The sequence below is a fragment of the Dromaius novaehollandiae genome, chromosome Z (assembly GCF_036370855.1).
Source record: "Dromaius novaehollandiae isolate bDroNov1 chromosome Z, bDroNov1.hap1, whole genome shotgun sequence".
In the NCBI taxonomy this organism is placed as follows: domain Eukaryota; kingdom Metazoa; phylum Chordata; class Aves; order Casuariiformes; family Dromaiidae; genus Dromaius; species Dromaius novaehollandiae.
This window is the reverse complement of record NC_088132.1, coordinates 75681278-75707385: the sequence shown is the minus strand read 5'-3', so window position 1 is coordinate 75707385 and position 26108 is coordinate 75681278. Positions and strand designations below refer to the sequence as shown.

General features: G+C 38.9%; 1 protein-coding gene across 12 annotated transcripts in view; it reads right to left on the bottom strand.

Annotated features, from left to right (window-relative positions):
* Nucleotides 1-26108, bottom strand: part of LOC135324925 (protein hinderin-like) — a 172853-nt gene that overhangs the window by 99144 nt on the left and 47601 nt on the right. For all 12 annotated transcript variants that reach the window (XM_064502018.1, XM_064502025.1, XM_064502021.1 and 9 more), the window contains one exon: nt 4382-4509. In XM_064502018.1, coding sequence (XP_064358088.1) covers nt 4382-4509 — 128 coding nt within the window. The remainder of the gene's footprint in view (nt 1-4381; nt 4510-26108) is intronic.

Genomic DNA, 26108 nt, shown 5'->3' with positions numbered 1-26108 from the left:
ATCCCACTGAAAATAAGAAATTCTTGATATTCCTTTCTGTCTCAAATTCTACCCACATCTATTCCATCTCTACGTACAGAAACCTTAACAGACATACAGAACAATCTGTGCAAGCCAAGGGAATTAACAGATGTGCTGATAATCTTATACAAATAAGAAATAAAAGCTGCCAGCTGTACTTGTAAATTCAAAGATTAGCATGAATAGGCAAGGCTGAGACTACAGGTACTACCCTTCTTTTAGAAGTAGCTCAAGAACTCTAGGCCTGTAAAAACTCAGCCAAATCTTGGGATTCAAGTCCTACTCTAAGCTGCAAAACATCTACATGCTTTCATCGGCCAGAGACTTGCCAAAGTAAACTGGATTCTTGCCAGCGTTTGATATGGCAGTGAAGCAGGGACTGTATAACTAGGTCAGACCTGATTACCTAAAACAAGGGCAATTTTCTTTACACCTCTGTGTAAAGCTTCTGAAAATGGCAAAGATTGAATGTTTGGGAGCCACAGAAAGAACATCCAAAAATCGTATTTGACAGAAGAGATTTAACTACATTTTAATATGGATGATATTTTCTATTAATATCAGGGCAGAAGCCTATTGTTCAGTAGAGCTCTTCACTTCATTTACACAAGAGCTATCTCTTTGAATCTGAGTCAACTTTAGTGACCACTTTAATATTCACTTTACAATTAATGCTTCTTTTTATGGGTTGGTAGAAGGTAAACCAATTTCAGTTCAGCTTCTAGGTATTGAATTTATTATAAAAAGTTATGTACTTAAAACTCCTATAATGAAACCAGAGGCATCATGAGATATTAACCTAGAGTTAATGCTGAGAAGGCCAGTTTGAATAATTCAATTCATGTCACCTTAAGTATCTTTTCAAATGGAATTAACTTTATCTCACAAAAAAAAGGAAGCTCCATGTTCCAGTTACTGATTATTGACTCCACAAGAGTCCTGTCTTAAATCATCTCACCACCATTTTCCCAGCAATTTTATTTCAGTACTGCCAGCATGTTTCTTTAAATTTTGAGGGCTGACTTTTGTTATACAGGAGCAATATTAGATAAGAGGAAAACGCGATTCAGAATTAGTGTTCCCTAACTATGATGCTAAAACAGACAAAAATAAAAAGTGAACACTAAAGTAGCTGCATTAGTTCAATATGGCTGGTATTTCAGCCAGATGTGCACAGGCACTACAGTCATTTTATTCCCATATACCTCCATCTCTTTTTGCAACAGGGCAATAAAAGTTTGGAAACACTGCAGTTCTCTTGACCTGTTACTTGCCCCATTCTAACACTAAAACCCACCATTTAAACAGCAAAAGGAAATGCTTTCAAATACCTGCCCAAGCCCAGGAAGTGGCAGTCTCATGGTCAGCATTATTCTACAGTAAGAAAGAAGGAACCAGACAGGCCAGGAGTGAGTGATGCTAAGGTAGAAGAGCAGCACTGAAAATGAATCAAACACAAACAAGTGGAACAAAAGGGGAAAATGAACAGAAACAAGAAAGAACACTTCATAACAAGCAGAACAAAGAGATACTTCAGTACAGAGTATGCCTGTGCAGTCCCATGCACATCTGCAAGACACAGGAAAATCAGAACAGCATCTTACACTGAAGCACAGATGTCCCAGTAACATCAGCAGTCACCTGAAGTAGGAAAGGCTGACTACCTCTACTAGACAGCTCAAAGAAGTGAAAACTAGGCAGCAAGCCAGTATCTACTGATATAAAGCCAAACACATCCTAGATTTCCTTAGCCCAGTCAAAACAAACAATAAGGGAAAAGATTCTCAATGGTCAAGGATTCAAACAAAACTCAGGAAGACTTCTTCAGCTTCATCTTCAAACCAGTTTCACTAAGGCAGCTTTTTTCAAACTCCAGCTGGAGGAGTGGAAGAGGAGAGAAAGAAAGCAAAAGCTTCACCAGCTCAGGGAGAGCAAGGGTGAGCAGCACTCAGGGCAGAAGGAAAGGTTTTTGGTCTCCCTCTTCCCGATCCTTACCTCCTAAGATCCTCCCCTGCTGTGCTCCTAAGATCCTCCCCTGCTGTGCTCCCAGTGACATTCCCCAATGATGTGCTACACCCAGATGCATGTCCTTTCCCTGTCTTAGACAACGCTCAAAAAGAAGAAAAAGAGACCAGCCACAATGCTAAGAGTTCATAGTTCAAGTATTAAGACAAGAGACAAAAGACAGCAACAAAAAAATGTATAAAAATAACACTGTATTCCAACAACAAGCAGCCTAGTGTCCTGTTTTGTTTTTTTGATAGCTATCATATGAAAGACCATGTCAAGGAAAGAACTGAAGCAATAAGGCAGTCCTGCAAATTCTTCCTGTTTGAGCCATAAGGAGAAGCACAGCGTGAAGGACTTATTTGGAAGGAGGAAAAAAAAAAAAGGTAACAATTTATAAAGCCAAATGCGCACAGAATATATGCAGTTCCATGTCCATTAGGATTGCATAAAAAGAGGAAATTGAAGAGGAAAGGTAACTCTTCTAGAGGAAGTCAGAAATATCATTGCATGTTATGAAAAAGACCAGTTGAAATACGCTTTGACAGTTTTTTTTTTTTTTTTTAATCTATGCCTACAGAGCTTTGCACAGGTTAAGAGAGCTAAGGTGATTTCAGACCTGCTGGGCTGGAGCTGTAGACTAGGTAACCATAAACAAAATGTCAAGACAAGCCTGGACATAACATCTGAATTTGCATTTGTGGACAAAACTTCCTGCAAGTATAGAGGGAAGAAATAACAGAATCAAACACAAGCTTGATAGAATCTTGCAAATGGAGAAGCCAGAAGAGTTCAAAACACTCCCTGTGTATACAGCTGCTAAGAGTGATTAGGAAGACAGAATAGCAAGAAGAGATGAACGAGGACTGCTGTATTGTCAGATGCTGATTTGACAGTTAATGGCCTGAAGGTTTCCTATTGTCTACTTTTATATTTTTTGGCACTGCAGATGTGATAGAAAACTGGATACCTTTATACCAGTAGCTATCATGGAACAAGACAGATGTAGACTAAAGATGAAAGGTTTCAAGCCCGGCTCAACCAAAGAGAAGTAATGGCATCATCCCAAACCCAGCTACCACAGTGCTGTTGGCTTAAGTGGATTCCTCAGGACTGGTTCCCGTCACGATCCCACAGCCAGTAGCAGATCACAGGCGAGAAGCCTGGCACCATCCATTCTCAGATAAAAAGGTTCCTACTCTAAGAGATTAACACCATCACAAAATAGATGTCTGAGAAACATACAAAAGAATGAAAATAAAATGCATGTAGGTGCTAAAAATTTGATAAACAGTTCAATATCCAACAAAATATCTTAGCAGGAAAAAATAACATTGACAGAATAAAAAAAATTTCTGCTGAAGATGAAGTTAGAAGCATCGCTACCCGTTTCATGAACAGAATTAAAAACACATGCCTCTTTTCACAGACTAAGCAGGCTCTGTCTATGCAATTTAGTTAGCAGGGAACCACTGAGAGGCAAAAATCAGGCCATCTTCTGGAAACATTACGCTGATGGCTTCACTTCTAGCTGTATTATAAGCCTTTAAGATTCTTCTAGCAAAAGATCAAGAGCTCAACATATATAAAAGGCACGGTCTTAGGCAAGATAGATTCTGAATGGAGATCTGCGCATGGAAGCAACTGGAAAGAGAAGAGCAGGTAAGAATACCATTAGGTAGGGTACCTGCATGAATTGCCTTGTTCTTCAGGGTATACTCAGCTATCAACAGGGAAGCAAATGAAGTGCCTAGTTCTCAGAAGAAATCTCAGGCAACCATGTTTTTGAGTCCTTGAGCACATACAACTGAGAACCATTTTACCACTTCATTTAACACATTGTATCCCTGGTCTATATTTTCTGTTTTTTAACTGCATATATGATTTGGGGTCTTATATGAACAGCTCAAGTCAGATGGACTGCCTTACAAACTTCATAAAGCTCATATTGACCAAACACATTACCTGTAATCGGCTTTTCAACCATCAAAAGGCGGTGAAAGTTTTACAGGCTCTAAGTGATGGCAATTATTTTATTTTTTAATAAAACAGAAGCAAAGAAAATAGAAGAACATCTTATCTTTTTCTTTAGCAAAGAAATGGGTTCCTATGGTTCCTACTGCACTAAAACATGGTCAGTTAATTTCACCCATTTTATTGATCCAAAACTTGCCTCTAATAGGCTCTTGCTTCCTTGCAATCCACGTATTAGGGAAAGGAGTCATGGGAGTCATCACAAAGAGCTTACAATGTTGTACAATACAAAATGATGCACTTCAGTTATAGCTCTAGAAAAAAATGAAAAGATGTTTCGAAGATATCATTAAAACAGAGATGAGAGAAAAGAGCTTACCTTCTGCTCCTTCTCCTTGGCAGCACTGAGTTCAGAGAGGGAGAGTGATAGTTTTTCCTGCTGCTCAGCTAGGTACTTCTGATAAAGGCTCAAAAGTTCCTGGCATTCTCTGTACTGTTGCTGCAGAGGTGAGACATTGGAAGTTAAGGGAAAAGTACTCTGTAGTGAATAGTTACAGTCAAATACATACCAGCTTATTCTATGCAGATCTGATTTGCATCCGTAACAGTTCAATTTAAAAACAGATACTGTGTGTTTGAGTACTGCCTAATGATGGTAAATCTGTCTGGAGATGAATGTTCGAGTGCAACCTTCTTTCTACTCACAAAGTAGAAAAAGAAGAATTGCACCAAATTCTTTTATCATTGGAAAAGGGACGGCTGCAGGAGGCAGGTGATGACATTGTTTCAGTTGGTACAATTACAGCCCTCTGATTTGTATTCAACAAAGACAGACACTACCAATGTTTATTTATAAATAAATAAATAGCCAGCCAAGTAAGTAAATTTTTTAAGCACAATCCAATTTTTCTGGATTCACAAGCCCACATACCCAAATCCAATCCCTTTGCTTGAGTACCAGCCGCTCAAAAACCACAGCCACAGATGCAGCGCTACAGGCCTTTTAGAGACCAGAAATGATTTTTGGACAGTAATCTGGAGAAGCAGCAACTGTGGTGTTTGCAAGGATATTAGCAAGCAACAGTGTCCTGCCTTGCTTGCAGCATTGAAATTCCAACAGGAGATAAATCTGCTCTTCACCTGTCATTGTGTAATTCCCTCCCTTGCTCATGTAGCATGGTAAACCATTTATGCTCCCCCTTCATCCCCCCTCACTTTTAATTATGCATGCAGATGGGATAAGGGCTCGCTGTCCAAAGAGATTACTCTGAATAAATACTTTAATAACAAGTCACCACAATTAAGGTAGGGAACAAAAACTTCTTCAATCTATACAATGGTGTTGAGTTACAGATTTCCTTAACATTTTTATGATCTAATCATTGCTTCTGGGCAAATTCATGTTGCAATCATTTTTGCCAATCACCGCTGCATAAATAACTCACTGCTTTGTTATTCCCTGTTATGACCCTGGCTTCCCCCCCCCCCCCCCTTCTTTCTTCTTCTGCTGGAGGAGGGGGGGGGACTTGCTGGGTTTTGGGGTTTTCTTTTGCTTTGCTTAAATAAAAAGCTAAACAGAGGGTGAGCAAAACATTTTAGGAAGGAAGGAATAGGAGGTTATTAAACTCCAGTGTTAAATTAATCAGGGGAGCTGCTGGAATACCTTTGCTCAGCACCTGGAAAAATGGGAGGATACAAACAATGGTCTAAACAAGCTAATTGCTTTCCAGAGTCAGACTGCCTGAAGCCTGAGCTGTTTTACATTTCACTTCATTTCGTCAGAGAGCACCAAAAGGCTGAAGTGATTTGTGGTGGTCTCAGGAGTCTCTGCCAGCTATGATGTATATAAAAGGAATTTTTTATTCCAGCTGTAACCATAGGCAGTAATGTTTATAGTAGGTGAACATATTAGCCTGGACGCAGGGCATGAATTTTACTCTAGAAAAAGCCAGTTCATTTATACAGCCTAAGAGTTAAATGTCGGTATTTGAAGACAAATTATAGGGAAATTCATTTAAACCCCTGTTATGTGGCAGAATATAAAAACAGACAGTCCTATCTTTATCAATTTTTACAGCCCTCTTAATTCACTTTGCTTTCAGTAACCCCTCTCCCACAAAACAGGTTTCGCCCTCCTCTCCCTCCAGCTAGCACGCAGAATGAGTACCCTATGTGGCCTCGGGGTACACAAGTGATGGCCACGCACCTATCCCCATTCGTGCCAGTGTTAACACCAGCCTTACCTGAAAGCTAGGTGAGATTGCCCTCACTCCCAGCTTAACGCACAAGTGTACAATAAAAGAGATGCCCAAATTGCAGTTTATGGACTGCAGAGCACTTGTGTACATGACACTGCCACCCCTTACTTGCAGCTGCCAAATTTAGTTACAATACAGCTTACAGCTTGATGTGGGACAGTAGCATTAGGAAGCACTGGATAGTTATGTGATCACAAGTGGGAAGGGCAATAGATAACATGAGCATGAATGGCAGCTGAGATGTCCCTGAATTTCTTTGTTAAGATATGGTCAGCACTATAATGGTGGTTAAAATTTCTTCTATTAGAAGATTTAAAATCTTGTTCATTCACACAGTCAAAATGGTTCACTATACATTAGGCACCATATTTTTACGATCACCATAGCCTAAGAATAAGCAAAGCAAGGCTCTGGACTAAGTAGCTAAATGTGATGCTTCAAATAGGAAAAAAAATGTTCATTTTTTTGAAGGAACATGTAGCATAGTTCTAACTATGATAATTCTTCATAATGTGCTTGGTACATTTACTGCAGCATACTTTAAGAAATAAGCTTTAATATTAGATCTTACTTTTCTGTTCTGTTGAATCTTTGCTAAAAAGCAGCAAGATCATCTCCTTTTCTATGTACAAGACCGGTAATACACAATGCTGCCACAGAAATATTTAGGTCCTTCAGATATAATGGGGGCACACACATACTACAGGAATAGCGTCTCTAGACAAATACACAGCAAATAAGTATTTTCATAATCTGCTTTTAAGAAAAGCAGGAAATGTTATAAGGGTGAAAAAAATCTATAGGACAAGTCTTATAGATTCGCATTCCACAGAAAGTGAAATGTGCCTAAGTGCTCAAATCAGGTATTTCTTTATGCGTACAGGAGCACAAACACTGGATTTACAAGATATTAGTTACCTGAGAGAAGTGGTGCTTTGCATTTCACAAAACTGTAGTTTTATGTCCAAGAAATACACATTTGAATGTATTCCAGTAATGTGTTTTATGCAGAGATTGTAAATGAAGTAGTAAGGTTGCAGGGTGGGGGAGAAACAGAAAAAAATCAAAATCAGAAATGCAAAGGTTAAGATTTCAACAGCCACATTTACATGCCATACTGTAAGTACTATATATTTTATAGAATAAATTAGTTAACTTCATCACTGAATGTAAGTCACAGAATTAAGAGTTCATTTATGGCTCTTAAGAGATAATAACCTCACTGGAGATGGAGCTGCCTTTGAGAAGAGGGACTGCTAGTGTGCCATGGTGGCAGGCTTAGAGACTAGAAACTGATTTTCAGGGAGAGGAACATTCAGCAGGAAACAAAGAGGTTTTTTTTTTTTGGGGGGGGGGGGGGGTTGGGTGGGCAAGGTTTCACAAGAGAGCACAGCCAGCCTAATGCTCGACTGCTGCAAAAGGCACGCTTTCACTCATCCCTGGAAGTCTCACCCCCTCAATTTGCACCAGCTCTGGAGCTCTCTTAATCCCTCAGTGAGCTCAGTTATCCCAAGGGCTTAGCAAACTGAACTGGCAAACCGAGGGGTAAATTGAGCACAAGAGCTGGCACGACGGAAGCAGAGGCAATGCACAGCCAGGAGATGGGGCCACCTCTCCCATCCATAGGGAGCTGTCTGGCAGGGTCCATCCACCTTGCAGAGTCTCAATCCTAAACTTCCTCCAGCCTCAGGATTATATGAAGTCTCATCTAAGACTACAGTTAACACCAACTGCTTCCTCATTGCTCCTTCCTTAAGTATTTTCGACCCTCCCATGAGCTGCAATAAGACAGACAGCTACAGTGCCTTGCTTTCCCAGAAACTGGGGGAAAAGAGAGGTGGAAGAAGTGATAAATCTCCAGCACATTCACTGACTTCTTGCAGTGTTCCCAGGGCAACATTTCCACAGCTTCTTTCGCTGTAAGTAAAGCCCAGTTTCAGACTTAAGTATTTTGGTTTAGAGCAAATGAGCAACTTCCTAGAAAGCTTTTGAATTCTACATATCAATCCCCATGCCTTGTTGTAGGCAGTGTTTGGTGCCACACAGCTTTACGGCGGTTCAAGTCCTCACTGTTGTGTTAATCTAGAATACAGGTTTGCAAACCTGGCCAATTCAGTGGCCAGTGATGGCTATTCAGTGATGGCTAGCCATTTGCTGAAGGTCTGCCTCTTCTAAATCACGTCAGAGAGAAAAAGATAAGCAGAGGAGTTTTTCTGTAAAGAGAAGCTTTTTAGCCTATATCATTCGAGAAGTAACATTTGCTTTTACCTCCATTTATTTTAAAGAAATCAAAAATAAAGCAGACTCTGACCATGTGAACTCTGGACTGGAAAAGGAAGCTTTACAGATGCTATTATCAAGGGAGGAGTACCCTACTAATGAGATTTTTTTGGCAATCAAACAAACAACAAGAGGCCTCGTTATATTTGCGGAGTGTTTGTGAGAACTCATCACCAAGTGTTTCATTCCTCAATGATTCGTCACAAGCGTTGCTGGGGAGGGCGTTAAGTGCTACTGTTCACATTTTGCAAACAGAGAAATTGTGGCACAGGGAGTCTTTGGGCACGTCTGTGCACACAGGTGCAGCCCGGCAGTCCCACACTCCACGAGCCAGCTCCAGCCCAGAAGTCTGGTAGCTGGAGGGTAAGTTAGCACAGCTCAGGCACAGCACTAACACAAGCCAGAATCATCTTGCGTCTGATCCAGCTTACTGTGCAAGCTTGTCTGCATTCCTCCATGCAGAAAGCCCTAAGAGGCTTTCCAAGGATCAAAAAGGATACCCAGGGTTGACTGGGATTCCTGCAGTCCCTGACTATAGTTCTGACTTAGACCATCCTTTCATTCAGGGCTGCATACTCTGATCTATGTCCAGAAGAGAACAGTAGCTAAATCTCCATCTTCAAGAACATGATACTCCAGTCCCATCAGCCCCTACAGCCAATGAAAGTTCCTCTAGAGACTAAGAGTTATTACAGAGATGTGCAAAGCTGGATAAAGCAAGCAAAGGAAGGAAAAAGTCAAACAGGCACAAGTTAGATTTAAAATTTAAGTAAGTCAATGATTTACATTTTGTGGTAGAGATGCAAGAAATCTTCAGGATATGATTTTGGCTCATGACGAAAAAAGCTTTTTGACATCTGCAATCATGATCTAGTAACCACCAAATACATGGTTTTTTTATCCATGCTCGAGGGCACGCATCTAGAAAGCTGACTAGTTATCATACTGTCAGTCTCAGCAAAGACCAAGCTTTCTTCACTGCCCCAGGTAGTCTCTTCAAGACAAAGGCTGTGAGAAAACTGGAGCGAGAAGGAGAAGCTGAGGAAGCGTCACTGACCCTAGACTACTGAAGCTATTCTAGACATTAAGAGAGAGGTCTTCACTTGCAAAAAGAAAAAAAAAAAAGAAAGAAAAAAGTCTATTCAGGCAGACCTGAGCTTGCCTGCCTGGAGTCCAAACTGTCCATGTATGAGCCAGCCCTATTCAAGAAGCTGAGTAGCCACAATAGCACAGCATCATGCCCAGTCTAATTTACCTTGCCTTGATGGGGTTTATTACCTTGGCCGCAACATTGCGCCACACCATTTCCAGAGCGCAGCTGGACTGTGTCTGGCAACTTGAACAATGTCAAAGCACACTCACATCTGTTTGAATAGACACTCTGTCCGTAATTCTGGCACTTTATACTACGGCTTCCTACTGCACTGCTATAAGCCTTAAAATACCTTAGAAAATGCCTTAAAATACTGCCACAACAGTAAGAAAGCTTTTCACTAAACTTAAGCAAAGGCTAAGACCCAATAAGGATTAGTTTGAGACCCAGCCCATCTCTGTATCTACAAGTAAGGTTCGAGTGACATTTAAATGCTCATAATACAACCAAGAGATTCCAAGGAAAAAGAGTTTGTGAACCATCTGCCGAATCCCAGGGGCCCATTGCAGTCTCTTAGCAAACTCCAGTATAAGCAAAATCAGACCCGCGTTTTTCCATGCATCATCCAAGCATATAAATATATACATATATACACACACACACACACACACACACACCCCATTCCGATTTCTACCTGCAGGGTGTCTCTTCTACCTAATCAAAGGAAGGCTTAAAATAATGCAACTTCAACTACTTACATATGAAAAATCATATGAATAAACCGCTAGTATTAATGAATTAACATCTAAAAGGAACACTTTCAAATATAAACCAAGATAGTCTAAGCTCTTTAACATTAAACAGCTATGTACTTCACTGGAAGCTGACCCATCTTTAAATACAAGTTGTATATTAAAATTAACACATATATAGTCCTGTGTTTTCACCATCAGCTCATCTCAGAAAAGCAACAGGACTGCATTTCTGAAATCAATCCAGGCACAGATCAAATTCAGCCCCAACACGTTTCTTCTGCCTTTAAAATTAAGGGAAAGAAAATAAATGGCTTGAACCTATGTGAATCATTGTTCTGTGAAAGGGTAAAGACTAGTAAGTTCTATGAAGGTTTATTATCTAAACTCTGAAGATGCTGCAAAGACTGAAGGTAATAAAATGTTTTATGAACAACTTCACTTCGCTCGTTCTTATATAACTGAGTTTATGTGGACTCTTTGGCACAGTGATGTTAAGAACCTGTAGGGAACTTTCTGCACATCCACTTTTCAATGTATTAAAGAAATCGTCTGGTGCAGGTCTGAACCTTATGAGCCTTCAATTCTAAACACAATCTCCTTGTGATCCAAAATCCTCAGGAAGCACATTTTTGAAAATACGATAAAGAAGCAAGTCACATACAAGATACAGTGATCTGCAATCTTAAGTCCAACAGTTACATTTTAATTTACACTTGAATATTTTAATGTTTTTATCCAGTCAGTAAATTAACTCAAGATGTAAGAATGAAAAGGGAAGATGCATAAGGAGATAGGTCACAAGGCCCACAAAAGTTAAGAACCTCACTTCTGTTTGAAGCATCAGCATTATGTTGTTTAATGCCACAGCTCTCAAATAAAGGAATTGCTTAATACACTCCCATTCTGTTTGAAGGGAAATTAAATTTACATTCTTTGGGAATATGGTATTGTAATTAGTTCATGACTTGATTACACTTTGAAGTGAGCCAAGAATGTATGGTGCATACAAATTAGTTAAGTTATGGTTAGCTACCTTAAGAAAAGCTACAGAGTTCATAACAAAGTTAGGGACAAAGCTAGGGCAGTCCTTTGGAGCTTTCAGGCAGCATATGTAAAATATCAAATTCAAATCTATTCTCTGGACTTAACTGATGCCAGGTGGAAACAGAACTTTAAAAAAAAAAAAAAAATGCAGTTTCCTAAACAGCTGAATGAGTTGCTTTGGAAAAATAATCTTTCCTTCTCCGCCCATACCACCTGTACAGCAACTGTTAAAATAGAACCTAAAAAAGCAATAAAAGGCACAAGATTGCCTACCCTGGTTAAATTTGCCAATATGATTTATTCCTAGTACCTGTAATGTTTTTTGTTTGTTTCTTTTATAAATAGGCTGAGTTTTACATCTACCAAGATGCTTTGTTCCATGCAGATGATGAAATTCCCAAGTTCACTTTAAACATACTGAAAAATATTGAGATGCACAACATAAATGTAGTGCATCTAAAACTGGCCAAACAAAATGATAACCAGTATGATTTAAAGAGAGCAAGGAAAGCATTTAAACCTAAGACTAATTCCCAACATAGCATATGAACTCAGAAGTCTCTATCATACTTCAAAAATCCAAAAGCAGTTTAGGGTATAGGATTTGATCTTATGTATTAAAAAATACTTCCCACAGGATATGCCAATCAAACTGGACAGCTTATCTGCCAAATTCTCTGGTTCAAAGGTGGGTAAGGACAAAAATATCACACGCCATCATATGCCAGCAGATGTGCCTGGATCAATAAATGCAAATAGTATCTCAGAGCTTGCACTTTCCATTCCAAGTGGAAAACACTTCTCCAGCCTTACCTTCATTAATACAAACAAAAGAATACTTAAAAGTAAAAAAAGAAAAAAAAGAAAAGGTTCATACTACAGCCAGATTATGCTAACAACCCTTCCTAATGAAAAGGAAGAATACAATGCACACAAGACAAGTTATCCCACTACCCATGCTATTGAAAACATGCCTTACCGTAAGAAAATGACTGCTAAGAACCTGACTGCAGAAAAACTATGAACCTGAATACACCAAATACAGACCACTCAGATCATCAAGTTACTGGTCCTGGCAAGTGCCGTAACAGGACTTTACTTTTGGCTCAAGAACTGTGACAGCAGGAGATTTCCTCACCGACAAGAGTTTGTTCGGAACATATCTACTCCTTTTACGGATGCTTTCCCAATATCTAGAACTATTTTCAGGATCTAAAAATTTCCTTTGCCATTTTGTTAGATGGCAACTGTTAAGGAACTTATGTATTTGTCCATCAATTGGTAAGTGTAAGATATTTCTTATCGAAAAGAGAAGCCTGGAGATTTGTCCATACACAATTTCTGTGCAAAATAGTCCCAGTCTCTGAGCACATCATGACACATTTCATCATGTACAACAGAAAATAACCTCAACCTATGCTGTGTCAGAATATGAAGCCAAAAACAAAGTATTACACCTATCACCATCCACACAGAGTGCGCTATTTTTTCCTTTTACATATTTAGAGTGAAAAATTAAACAAATAAAAGGAAATAAAAGGAACACTGCATAATTTAGCTTTCATTTTCTATCAAATTGCTCATAATTGTAACCATAAAATGATAATATTCTACCATATGTGCATCTGCAAAGCTGACAAAAGCACTGGTCAGCCACAGACCCAGGAAAAATGAACCTGATGCTCCATCTAGTGACCTTGCTGGATATTACAGCTCTCTTAACTAAACTTGCAGAGAGGGCTAGTCAAATCTTGAGGGTTTTGTTACACAGAGGTATCTAACACATCACTTTGAAACATGAAAATCTGCCGAGCAACCCTCCTGCTACCATTCCACCTCAAATTACCTTCCCCTCCATCCATGCATTCAGTCACAGCATTAAACACCTACCGTTGGAAATACTTGCTGTTTTATTCACAGGCCTTTGTGAGAATTAAAAATCTTTTTCAGTAGTCACTGTTACTCTTTACAGTAAAGCTATTTGTCATGCCAGTACCACTTGATATTAAAACAGCCATGCTCTTTACTCTAATTTGACAACAGAGCACCTTTCAGCAGCCTAGGGAGAGATACAGTGCTTTTAGGCTATGTGGGAACTGAGGCATCTGAGAAAGGATGCTCAGCCTGTTATGTTTAGACATAGTAAGAGGAGTTATTTAACAGGATGAAGTGTGAGCTCAGAGTCAGATGCGTGGAGAAAAGGGGATGAAGAGGAAAAAGAGAAACTGAATGTAAAACCTGAACCAACTGAAAGCAGAGCTACAGCATCTCCATCTCAATTAAAGAGCATGCATAGTAAATCAAAAAGGTGTCTGCTTTGCAGAGAATGAGAATGTAAGATCACAAAACATCAACTCGTTTTATAATGAAGCTAATCAGGTTTGGTCTTGGTTACTATCAGAATGGGGATCACCTGAGAATATGCAGTGGTGTCTGTCTTGTTGCTTCCTTGCAGGAAACAATCAATCATCACTCTTAATTTTATATACTTGATGTCTCGCACTGAGCCTTTTTCTTACGGCCTCAAATGGGAATAATGATGACAGAGAAAAGCGGATTCTCTTTCGACCAAGTGGGCAGCTCCCACTGCTCTCACAAGGAGAGACTCCTAGTTCAGATCCTTAGTGGAAAGGAAACCAGACCAGTGTGGGTAATTCTTTTGTTTGCTTCTTCCTCATGTGGTTGCCTCTATTTTACACAATCTACATCAGGCTTGGCTATTCCAACATTTTTTTTTTCCAAATAAGAACAGCAGCAAGTAGATTTTAATCTGAGTATCTGCAAATGGTGCAAGTGGCAAGATGAGAATCTGTAAATGCTGCTGGACCAACATAGCAAAAAAAATTAAAAAATAAAACAATTCAACGAGCCAAGAAATCTTGCTCTTCTTATGGAACTGCCCTGAGTGTTACAACTACAACAGCACAGACAATGTAAAAAATCACAGCTCCTTCTAGATATTTTTTTTTTCTTTTAAAACTATTGCTATTTTGACAGTCTTTCTAACCTTGTTAGAATGCAATCTGTTTGCAGCAGTGTTGACGAGAGAAATGCAATGCTGCTTTTCCAAAAAGGTAGCTGAGGTCAAATCAAGTTTGGTACAAGCATTAATACTCATTTTAGAAGAGGTGTTCTCCCAACCCCAAAAGTTGGAGTCTTCTGTCTCAGAATGCTGCAAAGATAGTCTCCTCCATCACATGTGCTGCACACATCTCTAATTAGATAAAGATTTCAGAATGGCGTCAAAGGCCTCAAAATTAGTCCTTTCTTGTAAAAATTGGCCTTAAACATACCAAACTGAAAAGCACTGGTTACAGTGAACTGAAGCCAGTGAAGAAAAGATTTAATAACAGCCTCATTATAAGGTTCATTGTTGTAGGACTATTTAATATACAAGATTAACACATCTTATCTCCCACTTTCACTGAAACCTATTATACCCCTCATTAATACATGCACATTTCTACATCATTTACAGCACTACAGTCTCAAATAGCATTGTCTGAAACAGGGTGTGTTCTGCTGCTTTCTCCTGGTGGTAGTCTCTTTTTGTAATAACTGTATTCTAAAATATGCCTCATAGCTCAAAATGGAAGACATTGCTAGGTAAACTAAACCGGGATGTTTAAAACTTAAATAAATTAAAAATAAAAATCACTTGTTTTGCCTTCAGTCTGGTTTTAATTTCTTGATTTCAGTTCCCTCACACCCAGACCAAAAGGTGACATGTCCACATATTGTAAGGCAGGAAACCTCTACCTTCCAAATCTAAAGAACTATAATATTCTTTTGTCTTTCCAACTCAAAAATTTAGAAGTAGTTAAAGTGGAGAAATGGAATCAAGAGACAGCTCCTCAGATTAACAAGTATTTTAAACTTCTTGGAATCCAGATCATTGGGAAAGAGAAGGAAGCTGCATTATGCAAACAATGCACATGGTCCAAGGCTAAGTACATTTGCATCTGCAAACATAACAGGACAGACCAGCACAATGTGCCTTAATATTATATAGGAATTAAAAAAAAAAAAAAAAAAAATCAGAGAAAGGAAAAAAAAACAAACCAAAAGAGACCTGACATGATTCTACCGGGAAGTATCCATAGCAAAGACTAACTTCCAGGAGCCCAATGCACAACTCCTAAAACTTTGTTATTCAAGGAGAAGATGCTTACTCTGGCTTACTAGTTTTGTATTAGAAAAAGAGTCTTGCCAGGAAAGGCCTATTTCCATAGTGACAGCAACCAATTGACATTTACTTTAGACATTCTGGAAGTTTATGTGCCCTCAGGTAAAAACAAATTTCATGAGCTCTGGAAGTGCAGTCTCCTGGAAGGAGAACAACACCTCTCTGATCCTCATATAGTCGTGTTTATTACCCCAGAAGAATAGCTAGCATTCTGTAGGACTTCTCAGCTTCTCACAGGGCATGCCAAGATATCCATCTGGATGTGCATGAGGCAGAGAAGTCTGATACACCAGTGGGGAAGAGAGAGAACCCCTTCTCTATAACTACAATATTCCCCCCCCCCCCCCCCCCAAATAGAGTTCTCCATTCCTCTTAAAGAAACACATTTAAGTGTTAGCCTTCCAGACATCAATTCTGGAGGCCCTTTACTTCAGGAGATAACAATTTTGAAATCTAAACTCCGAAGTGCTAAGCAGAAGAAAAAAAAAAGTCTGAAAAGAGTTTGCATAGAGACAGTTACTGGCAGCAAGGAAATGAGACTTTCAGATATCTCTCTCTCTCACTGGGTTAATATTTGAGTAAGCAAATAGCTCTTTCGTAAATTCTTTAGTTATTGGATACAGTCAGAATCACAGTCAGATCCCTCCATGCATAAAGCCACTCTCTGTGAAGACCAAAAAATCATTTTACGATCCAGGAGCTCTGCAGATAATGCAGGGCTCACAATGGATGCTTGGGAGATTTTAGTCAAGTCAGTTACTGAAAAGGCCCTCCTTGTAAAATACATTCCCAAGATTAAAATAAATTTATGAGCTGTCTAACCAAAGACACTGGAGAGAAATGGGGGGGAAGAATCAAGAAACAGTAAAAGTTCTTACATATTAAGGGAGTATAAAAGTCAAAAAATAAGGAGTATTTTCCAGACCAAGAGGTCAATGTATCCTTCTGCACCAAGGCATATGGGCATGTTTGTTTCTTCTCAACAAGCAGAAAAGAAAAACTAGTCTATGTGAACACCTTGTAAGGGCCCTATGTTAGAGTCTAGCTTTCAAATACAGGGCCAGGAATAGGGAAGAAAACTGGAGAGCTTTTTTCCTTGCGGAAGTTGAAAAAATACAAGACAGAAAACTGTTCTGCATCAGTGAACTGGAATACAAAATCCCACAGGTTGCAACTGATACTTCTGCTAAATCCAAGGCATAAAAGTATCAACATTCAGTAAGTGAGGTTTCCTCATTGGTAAACACTGGAGACCTTGGATGACTGATAGCCTCCACAGAATTAAATTTTGAATTGCAGGATTAATTTAGAAGCCAATACTGCAGCATGGCTGCTCAATACCTTTTCTTAATTTCAAGAGATCAAGGAAACACCAATGCTTTTTACATCTCAAATGGAAACTTGGTTAATAGCTAGGAAGTTCCATCATTGCAGTATCTGAGTAGCTCACAAGTATCAATGAATTTATTGTCCTCATCCTTGTATATTCATTTTACAATGGAGGACACAGTGCATAAATGGAAAGCTGAGCTACAAAGGAGGTGGTTTTCACAGAAATCTGTGCAGTGCAGGTAAAATTCATGCATCTTGGACAAAATGCTTCCATAAGAGCTTCTAATGCTATTATTTCGGGACAATTTTCTGAACTTCTGTGCTCCCTAATGGTAATGGAGCTTTGAGGTCAGTCTCCCTAATAGTCTGGTCTGTAGCTAGACCAGAAAAAGGAGAAAACTGTGTTTACAGTTTGCACCAGTAAGGCATTTCATATACTCCCTTCCTCCTCTGGCCAAGGACGATGGTGAGAGAGAACTGATGCAAGATAAGGGCAAAAATTAAAAGTAGTAATGGCAGCATAACACATCTGCCTCTAAAGAGAGAGGGAAAAAGACAGCACCAAAACATCTTCAGATCTGACAGGTAGCTCTGCTACCAATCTGCATTAGCAGGTGAGATACATCACTCCATGACAACCAACAGAAATAAAAGAGCTTAATGCAACTGCAAGTGTTTTAAATGATTTCTCTCTATCATGCAACAGGAGACGACAAACAGTTCTAACAAAATATGGGGAGATTTCTCTCCCCAGAGCTGAAAAGCTTTAAAATTAGCACTTTGTGTGTGCTTGTTCTTTTAATGCCTGCATTTATTAAGGAGCAAAACAACCATGCATCTGAAATGCCAAAGAAATATGGATCCATAAATAATGCCACATTCCTATTCACACCTAATCTAAATATTTATGTAGTAATTTACCAGCAAAAGATGCAAACTATTTTTTTAATGTTGGATTGTATTAAAGGTTAACCACACGACATGTTTTATTATGAGGCTCTGAATTACGTTAAAGATAAGTTTTTGTTTTCAGTGGAAGTTCTGGCACTGAAATGGATGGACACAGGCAAGGAAGTCTAGTCACTTGCCATAAAGATGAATGCTGAAGTTCAGACTTCTTCAATATTTTTTTTCAGTCTGCCTAGCCATAGACCAGGCAAATCAGCAGCATACTGATTAAGGAAGGAAGGAAGGACTGTATTCTTCACAACTAGAAGAGCTAGAAACATATTTACGAATGAGACTCAGTTCCTATAGCAAGATCAACAGTGCAGAATTTCACTCAGAAAAGTAGCCTCTACTTAAATCAGCACCAATCAAAAAGGCGAATACTCTTGTTAGGAGAAATATTAGCCTTAACAGCAGAACTGCCCCAGTATAAATACACATCCACTGATTTGATCACATAAAAGCTAGAAGCAGCCTCATCTTGTCAGTGATGTCAGGCTTCTCTTCCCCAGTACCTTCTGCAGAAATTCATGGACCACTCCTCACTCAGTCCTATAAAATCCAACTTTTCTTCTACTTCACATCCTCTTACAGTCATCATCACATATTTATGGTCTTAAGTGTTCCTTTTGGTTGCTCCTTCAGCTCTCACCTTCATGCCTACTGCTCCTAAAAGCTTTTATATTAGACATAGTTTCCAACTTATCTTCCATTTTCTCTTCCACAAGTCTTTCTTTAGAGATATTAATTCTGCTGACTTGTTTCCAGTTCTCTTGATCTCTACGTGATCTTCTATGCTGAATAGTTTCTTCATGTCATCACTTTCCTCAGATGTCAGACCTTTGAAGCTGACTACAGCCTCAGTCAGATAGGTAGGAATAGATGCAAAGTTTTTCTTGCGTTTTGTTTTATCCATTAACAGAGTCCCTTCAGCCTTATACTCCACTAAATAAGATTCACTCTTCTGTACGTTTTGAGCCTATCACTCTGCCTCAGTTTCCAAGTCTGCAGAATGGAAGGGGGGCAAGGGGAACACTTAAAGGTTTTTTTTTTTTTGGGGGGGGGGGGCTAACTAACATCCACTGTTCTGAAGATGAGAACAAATTGAGCATTATCATCGAAACACTTCCTATACTAGAATCCTTGTGAGGAGAGAAATTCCAACACCTAGACACAACGTATTCACAAATAACCCTTATAAGACCTTTAACATACCCTTATTTCAGCAAGAATAAAACTAGTAAGAATGGTGAGCAAACACTGCCTAAGTTCCTTACATCTCTTACGACCGTTAAAGCACATGCCTCTAACTCTTCAGCTGGAAAGGCTTGTTTTTCAGATATAGCGAATCAGGCAGAGTAACATGAAGAGATCTATTAATGTTCCCTGTTTCAGTGAGACACACAATGCAGGCATACTGATGGGATCTGCATTTTTGGTTCTCATTTGTTCTGTTTGAGTTAGTTTACCAATGTGAGGCAACATTTTCAGACACTGATATTTTGACTATCATTGCTCTCCGGGCCTATCTTTTTTTCTCCACCTCACCATATCTAGATCAAAGAAACATTGGAAAAGAAATGTAAGGAACTAAAAATGTAAACGCTTATCTTTCAAATGCAGTAAAATCTCTCATTTCAATGATATACAGAAGTAATCAGAATGTACTACAGCTGATCAATGCAGAAAAGAGGTACAGAATACTGCTGAAAATACAGCTTATTTGTATGCATGCCATAGTTAAATATGTTTTTGGAGTTAAATAGCTTTCATGGAAGAGAATCATTGCGATTATCAGTGCTAATAGCAATTCTCTCCAATGCAGACATTTACTTCCTGTTCTAAGAACTGCTGCAGGAAACTTCCTTGCTACAAATATTTGTCTAGCACCAATCACAGCACTCTCATTTGTCATTTTTAAGGGTACAGCCTAAAACGGAGAAATATGTGGCTTTTTCCCCCCAAAGATAACAAAGTATTTAAAGCATTTAGTCAATAATCAAATACCCACTCATGTATTTTGTTATAAGCCTTCTCTGACTACAGTTCTATCTCCTCTATTTACAACTGGAACACAGAATTAGTCATCTCTGGGAAACAGCTAGCATTAGCTTTTCATCACAAAAAGCTCCATTAAAACCTATTCGAGAGAAGCTGAGCCACTATTTAACTGTTTTCCCTTTCCCAGCTGCTTGGTAGCTAGGCTGAACCTAAATATTGGTAACTGCTATGAACGCTAATATGCAAAGCCTACATGCAGAGCTATCTACAGTAAGTGCATTCATCAGTTTTGTTACCCAGGGGGGCAAGTTTTCTCCTGATGCCCATACATTTACTTCTTGCCTCTTTCCTTCGGAAAAATGGTAGAGATGGTAGAACTGTCTACTCAGTTCCTTGATTTCACCGTGTGCCTTCTGTTTCTTAGGACATGGCAAATATTGTCTCTACACAATATCCCTAGTACTTATAATGCAAAACACTTTATGACACTTCTAGTTCTGGGAGAAGAGAAAATGAAGCATGAAATAAGAAATATACTAGCAGAACAATATTCATTGACACTGGTAAGTCTGTATACTGCTGCACAGGGAAAGCATTAGTATTTGGGGTTTTAGCTTGGTTTCTTTTCGTGTAAGTTCTGCTCAGATTTCTGGTGCCAATGGTATGTTACTAGTTGCAACTCTTCTCATGTTGCACGTAACTCAATGTAAATTCATCACATCATACACAAATCCAACCGATATATATATTCCCTTTTAAATAACAAACATAAAAACTGCTGAACATGTAACTGTCCTGCACCAATACCTTTAGCTTTTTTGGTTATCTGAGGTTTGCCAATTCTCCTTGCAGTTCTTCATAAATCCCCAGCACTGCAAAAACATGATCACACTTTTAGAGGTGGAGCTAAACACAGAACTAGCATCATCTTTCTACCAAGAGCCAAGATAACAGATTTACAAACAATAAAGTATAAATGAAGAACAAAACTTGTGAAAGAACAGCCTGACTGATCAAATATTGACCTTCAATGAAAAACTTAAGAAATTATTCTCTGTTTCTTACAGCCTATACTGAAATTGAAAGAACACGTGGCAAAAATTATATTCCTAAAGCCCAGTACAGATAAAGCAATATACAATTTAGACCATGCTAATCTGGTCAGGCTTACACTGACACTGGTAAATATGCTCTAGCACTCCATCTTTAATGCAATCTAAAAGTCCTATAGAAACATATACAGGTAATGACAGAACTCTACAAATGGTCTAATCTAACAGTAAGTGTTGGACAAAGTAAAATTAAGACAAAATGAATTACAGAACCAGAATAATTGTTTTTCAGGTGGAACTTGAGAACTTCAATCCCGAACAGGAACTGATCTGAATCAGAGTAGTTGTTTATAGCACATTCTGATCCAGCAGTTAGTAAGAAAGTTAGGGGGACTCCACACTACAGCGCCAAAGGAAACGTATGGAAACGGGCATTTCTGCAGCAGGTATGAAAAGTGGAACCAAACAAGAAACTTGAATCAGGCAATCAAGACTTCATTGGATCACATTATGGCTATCAGGTACCTCAAACCACAAGTTCAAAGGAGTTTTAAAACAACAACTTGATTTTGGTCTCTAATAACCAGTGCAAAAGCCTTCAGATTCCACCTGTACTCCTGCTTCTTTCCTAATAGTCCAGGGAAAATCTTACTTCCTTTTTTCCCTAGGAAAACATTTCCACATTTAGGGAAGGGACAAGCCAGATCAACACATCACTGGGTGGACTACAGAAATCTGGGTAGGAGCCATTATATCTAACTAAAAGGCTCAAAATTTTTATTACCAGTTTGCTTGAATGATACATCAGACTTGCACTAAATTAATATGCAACTTGCAATTTGCTCTGATTTACCAAGGACTCTCTCATAAGGAATTATTTTTATGTGGCTTTTACTTGAAATAAGTTATAAAAAAAAGCAATAGACAATGTTAAGGCATTTCTTATCAACAAGTCCAGTACAGTACTGACAGTGTCATGGCTACAGCATTGGGAATTTAATAAATGCCTTAAAATCACTCAGCTTACCTCCACCCTTTTTATTTTCTTTCACTGGCTTGGGGAAGGGTCATTTACAACTGTACTTTTACACCTCTTCAAATCTATCTGGACTTTCTTTGAAGCAAGAAGGTGACGTTTTACAAATTCTAAAACACTTTCAGAGCCTACCACTTTGGTCCCAAAATATTTCCAGAGCACAAAATCAGCTGCCCCAATTACCCTTTAATTGTAATTTTCTTAGCATATAAACTGCATGATTCAGGACACCAAAGGCCTCAAAAGAATTTTCTCGTACCTTGCAGCAACCTTATTTATAGGCTCTCACAAACAAAAAACAGTATTTTATTCAGTTTCCTTAAGACAGGCAGGATTGGCTACTGCCAGGGGGAGAGACCGAAACCAAAGGACTATTTTCAACATCTAATGTGGGTAATTCTACATACATACTTCCCATTTTGCTCCCCAAAAATGATGTCTTATTCAGAAAAAGCAGTATTTTAAAGAGTAGGTGTTCAGTGCACTCTTTGCATTAAGGATAACACACATTTGGTAGAAGTGTCTTGCATTTCGCACGACATTAATGAAGACTTTGACTAACCATTTTAAAATAGTCTCATGACAAACAACATACACCACTCAGGACAGCTCTGATGCTGACATTTGTTACAAAACTGCTACACTGAATTTAGGCACATAACCCACCTCTTCTCATTTAACTAGAATCTATTCTAGTCTGTAGAAGAACTGCAATCTCAACTGCACAATATGTATATTTTTCCCTTGATTGCGCCTACTTGTTCTTTCAAGGGCATTCCCATTAGGAACAAACACTTCTCCATCCTCTCTCTCCCTTAAAGCAGAGTGAAAATAATCATATCAAGGGAAACTTATTACTGTTTCCAAATTGCGTCTGGCTCTCAGCAGGCACACTCTCCAGGCAACAGTTTTGCCGCTACATTATGACTAATTTTTTTTTTTCCAGATGACATTTTGTACTGTAAGTAGGTAGAGGAAGGACAGATATATGTGATTTGGGATAAGACAGAGCCTCCGGAGTCAAGCGAAATAGCAGCGTCTCCCTTCTCTCTGCACCTTCCTTAAAAAGAAATTTCATTTTCACTCTCGAGAACAATTCCTTAGCATACTGTTCACGCACACACACACCCCACACACAGGTCCTTTCACAAATTAATTTTGTAAGAGAAGGATGAAACCTGTAGTTTGTTCAAATTTGGAGCTCACAGTTACTTTGTATAACAAAGAAATAAAAGAAATAAGGGAAGGGGAGAACAAAAGAAACCCAAAAAGCAGTCATTAAATTTCTGGCTACCTGGACAAAGCACTTGTTGTCTAATGCTGCCATCTGCTGTCTAAATATAATGACAATGCAGCTCTGGCTGTTCAAAAAAAAACTAGGAGTATTATCCAGACTGTCCTCTTCCATAACTAGAACCTCCTGGATCAGCATTTGGGACACACACAAAACCCCTCTCAGATGTCCTTTTAATTTACGGCTTTCTACAACCCTCACAAACACACAAACCAGACAACCTGTTTCTACCAAACAAAATACCAAGCCATGTCCATGAGAATAAAACACTGCTCATGTGATTTTTAGGGAGCAGGTAAAGAGCAATTTTAAAACTAATTCAAACTAAAGCCACTAAGCCTGCCTCAAGATCAATTAACATAAAACCCACAGAGTCACAAGTAATACAGTCTGAACAAATAGAACCTTATCCAAATACATACCAAGGAATTTAGGTATAATTTCTAGCTATTTAAAGAGTACATATACAAACACACAAGTCTCACCTAGAGAGCTGCATGAAATTCAGCAAAATGAAACAGTCATTTGAATCACCATAAAGGACTTCATATTTTAACAAACCCTTTGCCGTAAAATAAGTGAGGAAAATAGATGAATCTCTGGGGATGGGACAAAGGGAACCAAACAAGGCTGCACGAATTATAAGGAAAAGAGCAAACAATTGCATAAATCAGAACAACATTTCAAAACTAGATTGAAGGGAACTCAACAACCAGATTCTAGCTTTTAGTCTGTAAAAGAAAGAATAGCAAAACCCTCAACCTACATATAAGAAAGGCTGTGTGGCCATTCTACTTATTGGTGTCCCCTGTAACCCACCTCCTACCTCCTCCTATTAAGGGCAGATTCAGAAACATCCATTAGTCCCACTGCAATGAACTCAGTGTTGCATTTCGCTGGCCTTCCAGGTGAATTTAACTAGCCACACACTTTATGTTACCAACCTGGATAAACACACTTGCTGTTTATCATGTCTCCCCAAGCACCAGTAAGATTTCTTCCTCCACATAAAGGCATTTCTGAAAAGCCGGGGCTCCTGGCTGATCCCAAAACCCATGCATAAAACCCTCCTAGATTCACAGCGTCTGTGCCCCGTCTGCTCATGTAAGCGATAAACAAAAGCTTACAAGAACTACAACATCCGTGAAAGTTTTAGGGCAATATCCTACAGGCTTGAAATGAAATAAGGGCTTAGGTACAACTTCCCATTTTCTGCAGGGTACCTTTTCAAGCCAAATACAACATTGTTATAAGGTACTCAACTAAAAATCCTTTTGAGGGACAAAGAGTAGCACTTTGGAACAAAAGTCAGAAGAAAGAGGAGGTAAGAACTATACTACACCACAGCTGAAGTATCAAATTAATAAAATTACTGATGCAGCCAGTTTTACAGTGGTGGTGCCACAAAGATTGTCAGGAATGACAAAGCTTTGAAGCCCTAAAATCCTCTTGGAAGCTTGACTTGGGGCAATTTTCACTTCTCAGTTTTGGCTACTCTGTACTGCAATTTTAAGTGAAAGGGTCTGGTAAGCCCAAAGCATTTTGAATTTAAAATAAGTAAATAACCACATCCACCCCCCATACCCATGCTTTAGCTCCAACTTCAAAAAATACAAATAAGATGATTTGGGCCAGGCTTATTTCTTTAACTGTACAGAAGGGAAGGGCTTTGTAGAAAATATACAGATTTTTAAGTAATTTAAGTACTGCAGATATGAAAGGCCGTACTGGTGCAATACAGGCCTTTCTAATTCTGATTTCTGTCTCTTTTTTACTAGAAAGCATCACTGAGGAGATTTAGTTATTCCTTCCTCTAATTGTCCAAAAACAAGCTGACCTTGGTCACTAAAATCCTCAAGGGTTAAGTGAAATGGAACTCTTACTCCTCATGAACTCACTGCATCCTCCAGTGCAGCACAGCAGCCCCTGTATCTGCTGTCATACACGCCTGGGTGTATATTCATACACCCAAAAATGTCACAAGTCAGGAGGACAATCAGAATCAAATCACTTCTCTCTCAGGTCGTCAGAGTACGGTCAGCTTGCTGTTTTCTCCTTTGTTTTACATCTATAATGTCCTCTTCAATTTGTAAGTTTTTAATTGGAACAACAAGACAAGCATTTCTGTAACTCTTGGGAACCCCATATCACTTTGGTCTTGTTATTAAAGATTTTATTCAGAAGGGTCAACCAGTTTGAAATGATCTTTTTCACCACCTCCCTTTTTGGCACAATGAATTCACTCAAACTTCTCCTACCATCCTACCCACTCTTTGTTTGAGTAAGATGCAAGCCGATTTTCATCACTGGTAAATGGAGACAATGCTTCAGCTATGTCTCACAATCAGTGTTCTTTACCTGTATCACACCACCTAAGAATGCACTGCCCTAGAAATTCAGACACAAAACAGAATAGTGCTACTTGACCCAAATAATTTCCACTTGAATGTAAGCTTTGCAGTACACTCTCCACTTCATTTCTCCCCTCATCACAATCATAAAGGTGACTGCTGAATTTAATACCTTCTCTGGCCAAGACTACCCAACCCTGTCCTGAATTAAGTCATCTTAACAAACCCATTATCCTAGTTTGAGCTAATGCTCAAACTTATTTGTGTCCATGTCTTGGCTGTCACTTCTTTGTATCTCCACCTACTATACCACACTTCAGTGCTTTGCTTCTCTGCTTTGTTACTCATACTGTTTTCAGTCTTTACTCTTCCTGCTCTTTGGACTTGAAAGAGAACCTACATCTGCTTTCAAAGATAGAAATTAACACTAACTTGCCCTCTTCATTAATGGTTCCTCCACATTCTCATCTCTTAAG